This window comes from Sesamum indicum, linkage group LG10 (genome assembly GCF_026168435.1).
Source record: "Sesamum indicum cultivar Baizhima isolate 11 linkage group LG10, ASM2616843v1, whole genome shotgun sequence".
NCBI lineage: Eukaryota > Viridiplantae > Streptophyta > Magnoliopsida > Lamiales > Pedaliaceae > Sesamum > Sesamum indicum.
In genome coordinates this window covers 20922927-20939041 of record NC_142666.1, presented here as the reverse complement: position 1 = coordinate 20939041, position 16115 = coordinate 20922927, and the positions used below count along the sequence as shown (strand labels likewise).

The 16115-nt window shown below is 36.2% G+C and overlaps 3 protein-coding genes across 6 annotated transcripts; 1 reads left to right on the top strand and 2 right to left on the bottom strand.

Annotated features, from left to right (window-relative positions):
- Positions 1 to 1342: 1342 nt before the first annotated feature.
- LOC105171504 (protein SRC2 homolog) lies at positions 1343 to 2675 on the bottom strand. Its single transcript, XM_011092646.3, has one exon. The coding sequence runs from the start codon at positions 2513 to 2515 to the stop codon at positions 1520 to 1522; it is 996 nt and encodes a 331-aa protein (XP_011090948.1). The 5' UTR covers positions 2516 to 2675; the 3' UTR covers positions 1343 to 1519.
- A 3141-nt stretch (positions 2676 to 5816) lies between these two features.
- Positions 5817 to 9750, top strand: LOC105171503 (mitochondrial thiamine diphosphate carrier 2). 3 transcript variants are annotated; one of them, XM_088885932.1, is made up of 9 exons: positions 5861 to 5974; positions 6174 to 6191; positions 6323 to 6470; positions 6756 to 6872; positions 7501 to 7612; positions 7989 to 8116; positions 8233 to 8385; positions 8873 to 9016; positions 9264 to 9750. In XM_088885932.1, exons 3-9 carry the CDS (start codon positions 6354 to 6356, stop codon positions 9480 to 9482), a joined length of 990 nt encoding a protein of 329 aa, XP_088742058.1. In that variant the 5' UTR covers positions 5861 to 5974; positions 6174 to 6191; positions 6323 to 6353; the 3' UTR covers positions 9483 to 9750. The 3 variants fall into 3 exon arrangements, with proteins under 3 accessions (XP_011090946.1, XP_088742059.1, XP_088742058.1); XM_011092644.3 differs by lacking the exon at positions 6174 to 6191 and having other exon boundaries at positions 5817 to 5974; XM_088885933.1 differs by lacking the exon at positions 6174 to 6191 and having other exon boundaries at positions 5817 to 5974; positions 9230 to 9364.
- A 134-nt stretch (positions 9751 to 9884) lies between these two features.
- Positions 9885 to 15340, bottom strand: LOC105171501 (uncharacterized). 2 transcript variants are annotated; one of them, XM_011092642.3, is made up of 3 exons: positions 15254 to 15340; positions 12730 to 13572; positions 9885 to 12190 (listed from the first exon to the last, which is right to left on the bottom strand). In XM_011092642.3, the coding sequence occupies exons 2-3, from the start codon at positions 13567 to 13569 to the stop codon at positions 10445 to 10447; spliced, it is 2586 nt and encodes an 861-aa protein (XP_011090944.1). In that variant the 5' UTR covers positions 13570 to 13572; positions 15254 to 15340; the 3' UTR covers positions 9885 to 10444. The 2 variants fall into 2 exon arrangements, with proteins under 2 accessions (XP_011090944.1, XP_011090943.1); XM_011092641.3 differs by having other exon boundaries at positions 12730 to 13569; positions 15254 to 15336.
- Between the last annotated feature and the right edge of the window lie 775 nt (positions 15341 to 16115).

The following is a 16115-nucleotide window of genomic DNA, read 5'->3' as shown; positions in this document are numbered from 1 at the left end:
TATAATTATAATTTTAGATGAAAATGGGTGTGTAATATCAAATTGAAATTTTATAGGAAATTAGGTTGGGAGAAGATGTGACGTCTAGTACCAATTAAAGAAATTCAAGTATGAAATTTATACCAACTGAAAATTGGTATAATATTACCTATTTAGGGGTTAAAATATTTTTTATTAAGCAGTCAACTTCTGCAATCGCATCATTCAAGTAAGGTTAGGTGTTGATGTGAAGTCGCTGAAACCATCTAGATTAAGGGTATTATTAAGATTTCACTTTAATTTACCTTAAAAATCTAATTTTTGCTATATATATATATATTCAAATCAAATTTAATTAATTATGTGATAAATATAATAATTAATATCCTTCTAAATTAAGTATTAATCAATTTAATTTGAATAAATATGCTTGCAATGTGATCAATAATATTTAACCAAACCCTATTTGAATAAACACGCTTGCAAAACTATTTTCTATTATCATATAATTTTTTTTTTCTGGTAAGAGTTTTATTCTTTATCTCTTTAGATTATAAAAATAGCCACCGCTACAAATTACATTCAATTATACAAATAATCACCATGACAAATTAAAATAAATTCAAAAATCATAATAATGCGCATCGAGTTTATGCCGCACTACCAGGGTCAAAGAATTTTCAAGAAAATTCTAAAATTAACAGGAGACTAACCTGCAAATCAGATGTTAGGACTTGATGTTTAAGCCAGTAATGTATTTACTGAATAAATGAAAGGAAAACTTGAACCAAAGTGGGAATAATGGTTGAAAATAATGTTTAAGTCTATGATTCGTGTGAACTGCAAAAGGTGAGATGAATGTAGCTAAAAGAAATAGAGAGAATTGAGTGTGTGACTAAGGAAACTTGGTTACCAACTAACTACACAAATGCCTCTATTTATAAGATTTCGTAGAGCAAGATTCAGGAATTAGCTAGGACAAATAATTATGTTGTTGGAAAGTTGCAAATGTTAACTACTCAACAGAAAAATTCGTTTATGATTTGGACTAACCTATCTTATATGATCATGTTATCGGGCCTTGCCCAATCTGTCTAAGAATTTGAAAATCTATTACCTACTACTTAAAGAGTTAATTTCAATTTTCAACCCAATTTCTTGAAGTTAGTCTGAGACCTCTTAACATTACATGACATGACATGTCATAAGGCGTCAGCAACCTGTATAATGTGTCCTTCATGCTATATGCTTATTTAGCTTGCTGAATGAGCTTATTTTTTAAATCTGTATTGAATTTTGGTTGGATTTATTCTAATTTTTACTCCATTTAATATATATTTATACGTTGGAAAATAAAATAGAATTTACAATAATATCATGGAGAATATTCCAACCAAGAATAAATTTACAAGAGTTGAAGATACAGATCTATATGTAAGACTGAATCAATCATTTATCCACCTCCAAGAACATTGTTTCATTAAATTAAACAAAAATAAAAAAACACTTGAAAATAAAGAAAGGAACAAGAAAGAAAAGCTCAAAAGTCAAATCCACCGTCGAAATCGGCAGCATCTGAAATCATATCTCCAACCAGTAGTCCACCAATGGCACCTCCAAGCAGCCCAGCCCCTAATCCCATCCCAAACTTGTTCTTCTTTGCCGCTTGCTGCACAGGTGGTTGCGGTGGGTAACCATAACCCGGCTGCGGTGGATATCCGTACCCTGGTGGAGGCGGCGGCGGGTACCCGTACCCCGGAGGAGGAGGCGGGTACCCGTATCCCCCTGGTGGTGGAGGAGGATACGTACCCCCGGCTGGTGGGTATCCTCCTGGTGGTGGATAATGTCCACTTCCCTCCGCCTTCGTGTACGGCGCTGGCGGTGGATAATGTCCACTTCCCTCCGCCGCAGGGTACGGCGCTGGAGGTGGATAATGTGCACCGCCCTCCCCTGCAGGGTATGGGGCCAGAGGCGGGTAGGCTCCGGGAGGTGGATAGGCTAAACTGGGTCCAGCCGGGTACGCCGTGACGGCTTCCGTATCAGCCTTCCCTGACGGTGGCGCCAACGGAATCGCCGACGCGTGGGGAGGAGCTGCTGATGCGCCCACGGTTTTCTCGCTGAATTGATACGAAAAACTGAGCTGGCCTTTGGGTTTTCCGCTAGGTTTTCTGACTTGGTAACTCACGAACTGCTTACCGTCGGCCCCGGGCTTCGCCGGAGAATCAAGAAGTTCCTTAATGGGCACGTGAACCTCCCCGACGTCTTTATCTCCGAGAGCCCGCTCGCAGATAAGCTTGAAATCGAGGGTAAGGCGGTTCATCTGCAGCGCGGCCTCATCCACCGTGAATTTCATAGGGAAATTCCAGGTGGGGTTATCGTCTCCATCGTGATCCACCGGCGTCTTGGTCTTCTGCTTCGAGTTCTTATCCCCACCGGAGATGGAGACGACGGCATAAACATCCATCTTGGTGATGAAGTTGACTTTGTTCAGATCCTTGGCATACTGAAGTGTGATATCCAACGTACGATACTCCATTATTTCGATCTAAAATCGAAGAAAAAGAAGCGACAGAACAGATTGATTCGCGTGGGTGTATGTATACAAGTGTGTGTGTGTGTGTCTCCCCGGAGTTATAGAGAGAGAAGAGGAAGAGTTGGGGGGAGAGAGCGGAAATTGCAAGGCAAATGTACTGTGCAAGCAATAAATAAATAAAAACCGGCAGCGACGTGTTAACAATTCTTCAAGTCAACATTAACACGTTTTGTAGCCCTACTTGGTGGCTTCCTCAAGGGCTTAATCGTAATTACACTTTAAAGAGTGTCCAAACGTTTTTAAAACATTTTATGAGGAGTTAGCGTGTTTGGCATAATAAGATTTTTTATTGGTAAAATAACTAAAATAGATATGATAATATTAGATCAAATAATTTATTATTTCTTAACATATTTTGCTTTAAAATTTTCTAAAATGATTTTATAAATAGTATACATTAATTTAATTTCAAGTAAAAATTTAATAGATAATTTTTTTATAATTAAAAGAATAACGAATTATTACCTAAATTTTTGAATAAAAATAATATATATGTATATCATACTAGTCAAATATTAATATAGATATATAATTTATATTTTTTTTTATTAATGCAATGATTATTTCTAATCGTATAATTTATAATGTCTTGAATTTATATTTTTCAATAAATATAATATCAATACTAATTTTATCTTTATATAATTTATTATTAAATAATTGAGTATGTTCTCTTTTTCAAATATTAGAAAGATTAAATAATAAAAAAAATTAAGATCTTTAGGAGAGAAAGAGTGTGTGTGAGAGAGAGAGAGAAAGAGATTGTGCGAGTGTATGAATAGTGTTATTTTTATTTTATGACATATTAATTTTATATAACCTATAAGATCTTACAGAAAAAGTTAGGAAAGTTAACTTTTCTTTAAAGCTTATAAAATTCAAAATATTTTATTTATTCTACTATTTTTGCACAAATCGAATTGAGTTTGAGCCGAGTTCAAAAGTTTAACGAATAAATTTTTTTGTTTAAGTTTGATTTGTTAAATTTAACAAATCCACTTCAAATGAGCTTTTATCAATCGATTCAATAGAGTATCGAATAGTTTGATTATTTTTCAACCCAAAGTAAGAGCATCCAATGCCCTAAAGTTCTGGGGTACTGATAGAGGAAAGTGTCTCTTCAACCACTTTGTTAAAAATTCAGAAAGACATTCTTATTTTTAAAAGATACCTCGTCCACAACATTCTAATTGCCCTTGAGGATCCCTCTACCGAATTCCTTATAGATTCTATCTTATCCAATCAGCGAAGAGTTGTCTATAAATTGAGAGTTTGATCAACGAAAAAAAGTTAATCAACAATTGAGGGGTGTGTTGGTTCCATCCATCATCCATGCTTGGTTAAGGTTGTAGCCTTGTACTCTACTCTATTTAATTTTTAATTGCCAGGACATCTTTGATAGATGCAAGTACCTTTTGCACTTCTTATTTATATTTTTCGTCCCGTAAAATAGGGGTTTATTTATTTTTAATCTTATATTTTATGAAATATTTAAAATTAAAAAAAATTAACATATTTCGGTTCCATAAATTTAATAAAAAAATGACTAAATTTAATCCTTTAATTTTTGACCTGACTCGATCCGACCACGAGCATGGATCATCTGCTCCGTTGATCCTTTGATTTTTCATATGTTTTTCAACCAAAGAATCTTGACATTCTTATTACAACATGTTGATAAAAATTATGAGCTCCATTTTTGTTAAAAGATCCAAAATCTTTAGCAAGTTGCGGAATATTCCATAATATTTAAGTTTGTAGCTTGAAAAGTCAATTACGCCTATTATTTATTTATTATATTTCACAAAGGTCAAAACCAACATCAATCACTGTACTTAAAATTAAAGCCAGCGGACCCTATTTACCTACAATTGGTATTCAATATAATTGAAAAGGCAAATTAAGGAAAAAATAGCACTTCACCCCCCTCAAGTTTTATCAATTTCTCACTTTACCCCTCAAAGTAACTTAAACACACTTTACTCCCCTTAACTCAAAACATTGTATCATTTTGGTCCTCAGTATCATTTTGAAATCAGATAATTGGATCTCCTTGGCTGTCGCTTTTGCGTCCTTTTCCTATATTTCCTACTTAAAAACCAAGCAAAAGGCTTTGCCATCCCTTTCTATTACTATTAATGATGAAAAAACGCAATAAAGAATAGTAATCAACACTAATAACTCAAGTGTCCCTCATCATCATGGTGGGGTAAACCAAGTACAAAACATAATTTGACAAAATTACTCCTCACAGGATCAAAATGTCAAAATAATATCAGTATCCGTGCATTTGTTTTATCGAGTCGAATAAGATTGAACTAAACCCGTTTAAAAAATTATGGATCTTGGGAGCACTTGGGTGGAATAGAGAATGCCACTTGAATTCGTGCAATTGTGATACACTGTCCTACATGAATTATAAAATAATTAGAACTCAATTGTATCAATTGAATGTTACTTTTGGACGAATTATTCATAGTCTAATTTCATAATGCACTCGATGGTTTTGAAGGCAATTCTTGCATCCAATGGGCTCGTGGGTCCGGGACGTGACAAATGGTATTAGAGTTGATCCTTAAACAAAGTCAAGAACTAAGTGCTATGTGCATAAGAGCCATCTCTTGAACCTGCAAGACAAAATATTATATGCACCAAAGCCACCTCTTAAACTTTTATGAGCTACCTTTAGAACCCCCATGCTTGGCAATCGATTTATATGCTATGTCACACCGTGATGATCTCAAGTAATATATCTATTGGATATCCCTTTCCGACAAGTTATTCATAGTTAAATTTCATAATGCATTTCATGAGTTCGAGGGCAGTTCTCGCCTCCAACAAACTTATGGGCCTAAAACACGACAATTTCAAACTCTTAATCAAATTTTTCAAAAAAATTATTTATTGTAAATTTCTCGAGCAAACTTAATATGTGCTGTTTTTTCTTGGGATTGAAAATTTACATAATTGATGGGGTCCTTAAATCTCAAACAAAAAGATCATCATAATAATACTAATATACATAAGCAAAACATCAAAAGTTTGTGCAACGTGGATGGATATAGTTCAAACAAAGAAATTAGTTAATTCTTGATCAAAGAATGTGGATATACATACATACATACATACACAATAGTAAGACTACTAACTTTTTCTTTTTTCTTTTTTCTTCTTCAGGAAATGTATATATATCTAAATATATATTTTAATTAAATGTATATATGGTAATAATAAAAAAATGTCTGATATTCTGCTCTCCATAGACAGAACCCCTCCAAACACGGTACAAAATGCGCAATTTATATTATGCGCATACAAATTGGAATACCATTACGAAACTTTTTGACCCAACCCGGACAGAATTTTCAATGTCTCTTTCCTCCCCTTCTCCATTCTCCACAGGTGATTTCTCTTCTCTTCTTCCTTTATGGATGAGTTTTGATCTTTTAATTACTATTTCTTTTTCTGTTGTGTGTATTTGGTTTTTGTGATTCAGAACTCATGTTCTTTCCATCAAATCCCTATTTTCCACAATCGTTGTTTTCTCTTTCGGAATATATATGTCGCTCGATTTCGGGTTAATTCTTGTATGTTTTTGCAGCAAAGTTGACAACTTGAGGTATATTTTATGTTTTTTTTTTTCTTGGTTGTGGGTGGGCGGTGACCATATTGGCTTCTCGTGACTTTTGGGGGCAAATTGGGATGTTAAAGAACGGTGGGGTTTATTATGTGAATTGGTTGTTCTTGCAGCATTTTGAAGTGCGTATATTGGAGGAGGAGAATGGAAGAGCCCGGGCAGATAAAGAGGGCTCTGATTGATGCGTCCGCTGGTGCGATTTCTGGTGCTATTTCAAGAACCGTCACGTCGCCACTTGATGTGATTAAAATCCGATTTCAGGTTAAAGTTTTTCACTTCACATATTGTTCGTTTCAGAAAGTTGGATTTTTACTTGATTCAGTATGGTGTTAATTTCTGCCAATTCGTTGTGTTGGACGCTTTATTACAATCATTTTCTGTTGTCCTGCTTAGATTGGTACTGGGTTGATTGTTTAATGATGCTATTCTTCTTACTTGTTTAACTGTGGCATATTGCTTGCCTGCAGAGTTAATAGATTTTCAATTAGTGCACATGCTCTGTTGAAAAGTTGTGGATATATCTGACTGTGTTGTATCATATTGCAGGTTCAACTGGAACCCACTACCCAGTGGGCTTTGCTTCGGAGAGATGTCTATAATCCAGCAAAATATACTGGTATGCTGCAAGCAACCAAGGACATATTTAGGGAGGAAGGCTTACCGGTATTAGTTATTTATGATTTACGGACTATTTGATTACATTTCAATTTAATATGATGGGGAGGAGCTTAAATTCTACTGTCTATTTGCCAATTATAAAGTCCACTGACGTTTTCTGATTAGTATGCTTGAAATTTCTTCTCTCACATTCTCATTGTGCATATCTGGAGCCGCCATGTAGGACAAATCAAGATGTGTTTGTGCATGATTGGTAAATATGTTTTTTTTGTCAATTTAGGAGGTGAAGGGTCTGCCAAAGGTGGCTGTAGTCAGTTGTCTTCATATGTTGGGTTGTTGGGGTTTGAGAAGAAATAGACAATCTGTTGTGGTTCCACAGTGGTGAGTGTAGCATTAGCAGCAACGACATGCCAACCAGTGGTGGTTGGGGTCTGTGGTTTGTCGTGGATGTCGATGGTTGCAGAACATAAGATGGGAGTGTTAGTGTTACCACAAGTTGATAGGAGAAAGGAAGAACGAAGGCAATTATTGAGAAGTTTTGAGTTTTTATTAAGAGTTTAAGTACTAGTAGTGTGCCATTTATTGTCTTTTAAGAAACAATTAGAATTTTGCATGGCATCCGGCAAATATTTTCTGCCTGATCATTTTGCTTTATTTCATTTTTCTGTAATAGGGATTTTGGAGGGGTAATGTCCCAGCCCTACTTATGGTTATGCCATATACAGCAATACAATTTACAGTCTTGCACAAATTGAAGACATTAGCTTCTGGTTCGTCCAAGTCAGGTCTGTCAGAATGTTTCTGTTCCTCGACAATTTATTTATGTATGTTACAACGTAAATTTGTTTTCTTCTTTCTTATAAGTAAATAAGGTCGAGAAATACTATATTAGATTTGAATATTTAGTCGCATTGCTTCAATCTTGGTGGAAATATGGGCATTCTTGGTTAATTGTCCGTGTAGCATGCTTTGGTTTGGGATTTTTACTTATTACTGTCTATCAAAAGTCCGTCTGCTAGTCCAAATTTCAAATATGCATTTCTAGAAATATCTAGATACTTGAAGTCCGTCTTCTAATCAATATATACTATTTTTTTATTTGTTATAGATTTCATTGTCCATTTCATGATATTTTGTCCCCTTATTTTGCTCTGTGTGCAGAGGACCATATAAATATAAGTCCATATCTTTCTTACGCTAGTGGAGCATTAGCAGGATGCGCTGCCACAGTTGGATCATATCCATTTGATCTTCTCAGGACCATTTTAGCTTCACAAGGGGAGCCTAAGGTATTTGGGGCACTTCCTTGGAGTTTTGACATCTAACATTTAATACATGTGATCTCTACATTATTGTGTTATCTATGATGCATATGAATGAAGAATTTATGAATATATGTGGTCAGGTTTATCCAAATATGAGGTCGGCATTTGTTGATATACTTGAAACGCGTGGTATTCGAGGGCTGTATGCTGGATTGACACCTACACTGGTTGAGATAGTTCCTTATGCTGGATTGCAATTTGGAACCTATGACACGTTCAAACGTTGGACAATGGTGAACCTCTCTCTTTCTCTCTCACATACATATACACACACACACTCACCCACACAAACACAGAGAGACACCCCCCTTTTGCTCTCCTCGCCTTAATTAGAAATAGGCCTTTTAATTTCTTAAGTTTTGTGAATGCTCAGTTTTTCTTTAGAGACTAAAGAATTTGTATAGCCTTGGGTTTTGGACACATCACTGTGCAAACTGATGGACAGTTTTTTGTTTTTAGCAATGCTTGCTAACCCACTTGGAAGTTTTATTGTGACCATACTGGTGCCACTATCTCAAACTGTCGTTAAAAAATATTTAGTCGTGATATACCCCATTAATTATCAGTATGACACGACAAATATTTATGTAGACACGATTTGTTAGTTTGTATGTTCTCAGTTTGTCGTTCGATTGAACCTGCTGTTCAACGATTTCTCTTTCCATGAAACTTCAAATATTTGTTTTGGGTTTGATTTGATTTGGTATCTCATTCTTCTAGGCTTGGAATCGATACAGATCTCATTATGCTACCCAAGCTGAGGATGCCATCTCAAGCTTCCAGCTTTTCCTCTGTGGATTAGCTGCTGGAACGTGTGCTAAAGCTGTTTGTCATCCTCTAGATGTGGTGAAGAAGAGGTTTCAGGTATATTTCTGGCTCCAAGGGTCTCATTTATATCCAAATAAGAGGTGAATTTGTGAACATGACCAAAAAGAAATATGCTAATCAAGTTCTTCAGCGTGCACTTGCTCGATCTATAATAAATGCCATTTCCTCCGGGAGAACAATAAGTAACATCTGCATTGGCTTATTGTCTCCGTCGTGTAAACTTTTTTTTCATAGTCAACGTCTTTTCAGCCAATGGCAGGTTACTTAAGGAATTTACATGTAGGTTGAAGGGCTGCAACGCGACCCAAGATATGGGGCTCGAGTGGAGCAACATGCTTACAGAAATATGCATGATGCCCTTCGACGAATTCTACATGCAGAGGGCTGGGCCGGTCTTTACAAGGGCATAGTTCCGTCCATTGTGAAAGCAGCACCAGCTGGTGCTGTAACATTTGTTGCTTATGAATTTACATCGGATTGGTTAGAGTTGTTATTGACTTGAAATTTTTTGGGTTTTTTGCCTTTTGGGATCCGTTTGTCCCAATCCTTCATTCTTTCTTATCATAGCAATTTAGGTCCACTGTGTCTTCAATTGCTCCCGTCGTAATGAGGCAGTGAGCATGTATGTTTTGGACTAGTTAGCATTCATATATACGCGTAGTTATAACCAGAAAAGCAGCAGTTTCGTTGAGATTTAGGTTCGGATGACACATCTAATTCAATCTTTGTAATTCTTAGACTAATAACAAGGTTCATATTTGTTGGTCAAATATCTTCAATTGCTCATGAGTCAGCATTTCAGCATTTCACACAAGGCAAAATTTGGTATTTTTTAAGCTAAAAAAGACGAGACAGAAATTCAGTCAATGAAATAAGAAATGAAACACTATTGAAACAGAGAATCTTCATGCAAAGAACAAATCGAAATGATTAACTACATTGCAAAGACAAGACAATTTTGAGGGAGTTAAGCATGATGTTCTTACATAGAACTCGGCCCAAAAGAGGGAAAAGAGGAAAAGGAACTAATTAATAACGTTTAAAGTTGACACCAAGGACAGAAGAAAACTTTGTTAATCAAATTTACAGAAGCTATGATAAAAAGAGCTTTTATTTTCTTCTCCTCTATAATATTCTTTGTATCTGTAAAATGAACCAACCAACTCCACAGAATGACGTTGGCATTATCCATGCAAAGAAATGTTTTACAAACATCAACCGCAGGCAGCTCATCATAAACTATGATTTCTCTTTTCACCTTCTGATTTCAGTTCCTCTCTGGACCATCTTAACTGTAACACAATGCACTGTCCGACGGCAGCTCAGACATCAACCACTTGTTCAATGTTCCCAAATAATGAATCCAGAGAATGAGTGGTGTGTTAGAACAATTGGAACAATTCACTTGTTTCAGTTGAACTTCATTTCCCACAGCTTGATAATTTGTCTGCTCATATTACCAACTCATTGTCCTGAAACTGATTCATCATTTGCTTCTGCTGGGACTTGGGATTTCACGAAGATGTTGCAATTGCCACTTTCAGACACCCCATTTTCAGCTTCTTCCATCTGGGAATCCACAGAACTGTTGGTCGACTCATTAGGCCCTATCACAATACGGACATGCTGAGAAGGTCGGTTCACTTTCCGCTTCCGGTTTACAGTTAAATATCCATCTGCTAGGGCTTCCAGTGCTCTGGTTGTTGGAGGTCGGTTTCTTGTGCTGTGTCTCCGAGGATAAACTTCAGACTGCTGCTCGCATCTTGCCTCAGCGGCTGTGGATATTGGTAAACGACGGTCATCCAGCTTCTTTGAAGTGTTGCCTTGGTCTTTATTCGACTCTGTCATGAAGCCACAATTCTCAGATTCTGGGGAAACCTGAGGCACGTTCAGGTCGATCAATGTCTGCATTTGATGGTTCTCAATGCTCTCAGCAGGACTACCTCTAGACGAGCTGGTGGACGACAACTTATCTTGACACAAGCCCACTTGAGAAGACAAATTCTCAGTAATTTCATGGACGCTTGAGGAGCAACTGGACATCCCATTTTCCAATCTAGGGGCTGTCCAGGAAGGGAGCAAGCCAGAACTTGTTTCGTCCATACGACAAGCATTTAATATCCTGCGCCGTTTATTCATGGGAGCCATGTGGTCCACATTGCCTTGTTTCACCTTTCGGCTCAAGAGGGATTTTGTGACCTTTTTAGATTGTTTGTTCCGTTGCAAATCCTTCGTATTCTTCAAATCAGGGAGTAATGTAGCACTCTCATCAGGATTCACAGTACGAGCATCTTGACACGAGACACTTACATCTTGGTCTTTCTTACCAGGAAATAGTTTGTCATCAGATTCAGTCGTCTTCAGGCTGACGTTATCTGTCACGGATGCATCAAGCATGATGGTGTCGCTAGTATCAGATTCATCAGTGGTCTCCCCAGGGGTATCATCATCACTGTCTTCAATATGATCTGAAGCAATAAATGCATTTGAAATTTCCGACGGAACAGTTCTCAATTCTCTCACTTTGCCGTCAGAGAGACTTGTATCTACCACAGTGAATTTGATGATTGCAGTACTGCGATTAGGAGTCCTAGGTTGCAAATAACAATGCTGCTGCCTTGTAGGCAGATGATTATCATCTTGTTCCGACTTTCTTTCCTTGGTCCTTTCGTAGTCTTCTTTCTTCTTGCTGTCATGATCTTCTTCAGCATCAAGCTCAATCAGCCCAGGGTTTTTCGCAACTTTGCTCAAGACGTCGGTAACAGAGTCAAAATAGTGATCTCCTTTTACCAGTTTCCTTCTGGAGAATTTCTTAACACCAGGCATAAGGAAAACCAAGCAATGCTTGGAACCAGCAACATACCCCTGATCTTTAGGCTGCTCCGAATGCCAACCTCTAGCCAGCAGACGCGGCCAAACTGCTTCCCAGAACAAATCATTTGATCGGGCTTTGCTTAAACGGTAATCTCCACTTAAGAACTTAATAATTTCAGTGGTTGTAAGAGAGGAGCATGCCTTTCCTGTGGGTATCTCTGGACGCGCAGGGATCACTTGATTGGACCTTGAAGGTTCCAAGGCCATTCCTGTGAGGTCTTGTTTTCCTTTGCCGATGCCAACAGCTTCTACAAGAATGTTCATCCCAACCATGGCCTTCAGCGAAGAAACATAGTCCGCTAATGACATTTTCTCATCCCCAAATGTCTTAGATACCTAGCAAAGAATCAAAATGCAAAATTTAACAGGATTAGAAAGAAGATAGAGCGAAGCTGATAGATACTAGGCCATGTAGCACATCATAGCTCTATCCCAGGTTTACTTGAGTGACTTAAAAAAAGTTTAAAAGGATGCAGTTAATAACTCATCCAACATCATTTCCAGAATTAACACACAAAACAAAGATAATCTTTTCTGTTAATATTGCTATCATTTTTTCTTAACAGAATAGAAGAAAGAAACACAAGATATTGCCAATGGCTTGTCTTCATAACCAAGTATATGATAAAATGTAAATATGCCACTTCCTTATGCACAAATATCTAAGAATTAAAATGGCAAACATAGCCTAGAACACTTTAAATGCTTCAATTTTTTTTCTGGATTTTTAGGTGGTATACAAAGAGGTCTGTCATTCAAATGTTCATCGGCACAGAGATCACAATATAATAGAATGATTCGTGCTGCTTTGTGTAAATCTTTCACTTGAGAAACACAGTTTCTGGAAAACATAAGCAGATATAAATCGCGAGTACCTCCAATAGAGCATTTCGACATTCTTCTGACACTCTTGGGAGAATCCGAGATAGTAGTTCCTGCTGTCTCACTCCAGAAAATATCCTCTGACCATAAATAACTTTCTTATTCTTCATCTTTCGGCACTCTGACCATCTACGATATTCTTGTGTACCATAAAACTGCCCATAGTAGAATGACAGTAGAGCGCCCATATCTTTTGTTCCAACAAATCGCCTAACCTCGACAAAATTTTTCTCAAAAATGTATAAGCCCAGAAGGAAGCCATCCTTCTCAGCTGCACTCCAATATTCATCAAATAATCCAGGGACCAAAAGATAGCCTGCAGCACTGCACTTCCTTACTTTATCTGCAGTTGATAAATCCTGCAACTCCTCCATAGGCTTACACGAATCATGTGAAGGCTCAATCTCACTAAAAGAAGTTTCTGTTTTAGTGACATTTTTAGAATCTGAAAGCATGAAATCTGAACTGGTTATCGAGCTACTGTGAGATCCCAACATGTCATGCTTCAGACCACTGATCCATGCCAGTGGTATAGGCAATCCAATGAGGAAATTCTGAAGGGTATGAGCTCCAGTTTCTGCATCTCCTGACTTCCTTGAACGTGACATATAACCAAACTCCCCGATAAGTGGAGGAAGTTCAACTTGGTATTCATTTCCAATCCGCGGCGGGATCTCTGGTTCTCCGAATCTGTCAACTTCATCATAGGAATCTGACAGAATTTTGTGGGAGACCTCTGACTCTACAATGTCATCATGGTCTGGTGGAAGTAACTTCTCAACATGAGCACTATCATAGCAATCTCCATTTTCACTTAATTGAGTAGAAGCCATCTGCTAAAGAAACCAACACATTTTCAATTAGAAATGAAGGTATCAGTAATCTCATACGAGTCTAAGCAATGGGGAAAACGTGTTGTATCAATGTTGGTAATATTATTTTCCATGTAGGAAAAAATATTAACAACTTGAATCTTAGATTGCTGAATGAGACTAAAGAAGAAACCGGTGCACTCTATTGGACCAGACACTATTTTGCTAGTATTTATCAGTATGTTGTCTGCTTCTAGTATATTTGCACAAGTGAAATATAAAGCATAGAGCTTAAAAAATTATCAGAAGCCAAATGACAGATATTGCTTAGCAACAAACAAAGACAACAGAGTTCCCACCAGACATACTGTCTCTCAAACAGAAAGGTCTTAATCTCACTCAATATCATGCACAAGCAGTTGCTAGACCAAATTCTTGTCGAATAACTTCAATTAGTTTTATATCTAGACCAAACTCAATGGGTTGTCACTTTCTTCCTTGAACTTAATGATTGGACAAAGCAATTCTCCTTTTCATTCCTATAATCTATTCAGCAAATACCAGTGTAATACAAAGAAAATAAAAAGTTCTGAAATTAATTAAAGATCAATAAAATATAAATCTAGAGCTAAAGATACTTATGTTTCTATGGTAGCCAGAACTTAATAAAATTTCAAATGCAGAGGAGAAATGAAGGATTCAGATTAATAGATCAGTAATGAGAAGATAAACTACAGAATTTCACCAGGTAAGCACTTAGAAGGAGCCTTGAAACAATTAAGTTCTAGAAACAAATAACACATACAAAAAAAAAAAAAAAAGAATAGAACTAGAAAATCCCATCACGTAAACCTTAACTTTGCCATACAACATCTGGATTAATTACAACATAAAAACAAAAGAGACACAGAATAGGAAAGACATCCAACCAAAACCACAAAGAAATTTTTCTGAGAAACCAAAATGTGAAAAAAATGTACTGAACAATGAACAAACTTAACATTGAGTCGTCAAGCATCTGATACATGAACAATAGATCCTTTTCTCTATATACAACTAAACACATTTCACCATAAAGATACCAACTTTATCAGCAGAAATACACAGCAAAACCACCAAAAGAAGCGCATTAATCCCATACCGGAACCCCAACTCAATTTTAATTCAACCCAAACAAAAACCACATCAAGAACTTCCTTTTAGCAAATATCATTTTATGGGCAAGCTTCCAGAAAAGCTGAAAAACAAAAGAATGCACAACAAAACAAAAAATCATGCAAAAAAAATCTCCAACTCCAACCGAAGCCACCAAGTCCACTGAAAAATTCCAATGTGATCCCACCAAATTAAACTCTTCCCACACTTGACAACTCTTGTATTCTTACAAACAATCATTTTTCATTAGTTCAAGAAACCACATCAGAAAATAAAGATACAAAGAGGCACAAACACACATAACAAGAACATATAGAGATACATTTATGCATGTAAAACCAGAAAAACAAGTTGAGGGGTACGTGTGGAGGGAAACTGGGGAAATGGGTTCAGATGTGAAGCAACAAAACCGTGAAATACACAACACAAAGAAAGTACACAGAGATACATATACATACACAAGAAATACAGAAACAGCTAATTTATCTACGCCTATGCATACAAGAGCTGTATTATATATGAAGAAGAGAAGAAGGAGAGAAACAAGAACCTGGGTTTTCCTCTATGGGAGCAGAGCTTTCATGTGGTGAATTGAATCGAAGAGAGAGAGAGAGAGGAGAAAATGAGAGAACTACTTTTATTTTTAATATATATATATATATATATATATTTCTTTCCTCCTTTGCTTGTTGTTGCTTTAGAGAGAGAGAGAGAGAGAATTTGATTTGCTATTTTTTAATTTTGTATTTATGAGTTTTGGAGAAAAAAAGAGAGAAGGCAAAAAAATAAAAGAAAAAAAAGACCAAGAGGAGAACATCTCCACGCGCCGTCGAGGACGTGGCGTGTACGTTGCTTCCATTTCGCCACGTCACGCGTATGGTCTGTAGACTGTATCTACATCATCAAAGTGTAGGTGGTTGCTCTTGTAGGAATTTTTAATTTACATCATTTTTATGTATATATATATTATTATTTAACTGAATATTTAATAATCAGAATATTTATCTTTTTTTGAACCACATTTTTTTTAAAAAAATAATTATTTAGATCTTTTAATTTTTTAAATCATTAGTGGGAAAATCTATTTTTGATAATCAATTGTTAAATTTATATAACATTATTTATTAAAAATTGGAAAGTAGAAAGCTTACTTTCAATAATGCATTATTATTCGTTTTGAGTATATCAAAATTATAAATTAAATACTCTAAAAATTAAAGAAATTATCAAAAAATACATGTTATTTTTAATTTGACTTCAAGATTATGATTTCAAACCCCACCAAACGTATGGGTATATTATTTTATTTTGATAGCAGGTGTCATACTACTTTAATAGTTGTTGTTGAATAAAAATAATTATTAGATATTAATAATTAGTATATGATTATTATAGTCGTTGGTTGTTGTTGG

Bases quoted from the DNA above. Each gene is read 5' to 3' on its own strand.
- LOC105171504 (XM_011092646.3), bottom strand. From the start codon at position 2,515: ATGGAGTATCGTACGTTGGATATCACACTTCAGTATGCCAAGGATCTG.
- LOC105171503 (XM_011092644.3), top strand. From the start codon at position 6,354: ATGGAAGAGCCCGGGCAGATAAAGAGGGCTCTGATTGATGCGTCCGCT. The intron at 8,117-8,232 runs GTATTTGGGGCA...ATATGTGGTCAG, and splicing joins CTTCACAAGGGGAGCCTAAG to GTTTATCCAAATATGAGGTC. The intron at 8,386-8,872 runs GTGAACCTCTCT...TCATTCTTCTAG, and splicing joins CGTTCAAACGTTGGACAATG to GCTTGGAATCGATACAGATC.
- LOC105171501 (XM_011092642.3), bottom strand. From the start codon at position 13,569: ATGGCTTCTACTCAATTAAGTGAAAATGGAGATTGCTATGATAGTGCT. The intron at 12,191-12,729 runs GTACTCGCGATT...ATTCTTTGCTAG, and splicing joins GTCGAAATGCTCTATTGGAG to GTATCTAAGACATTTGGGGA.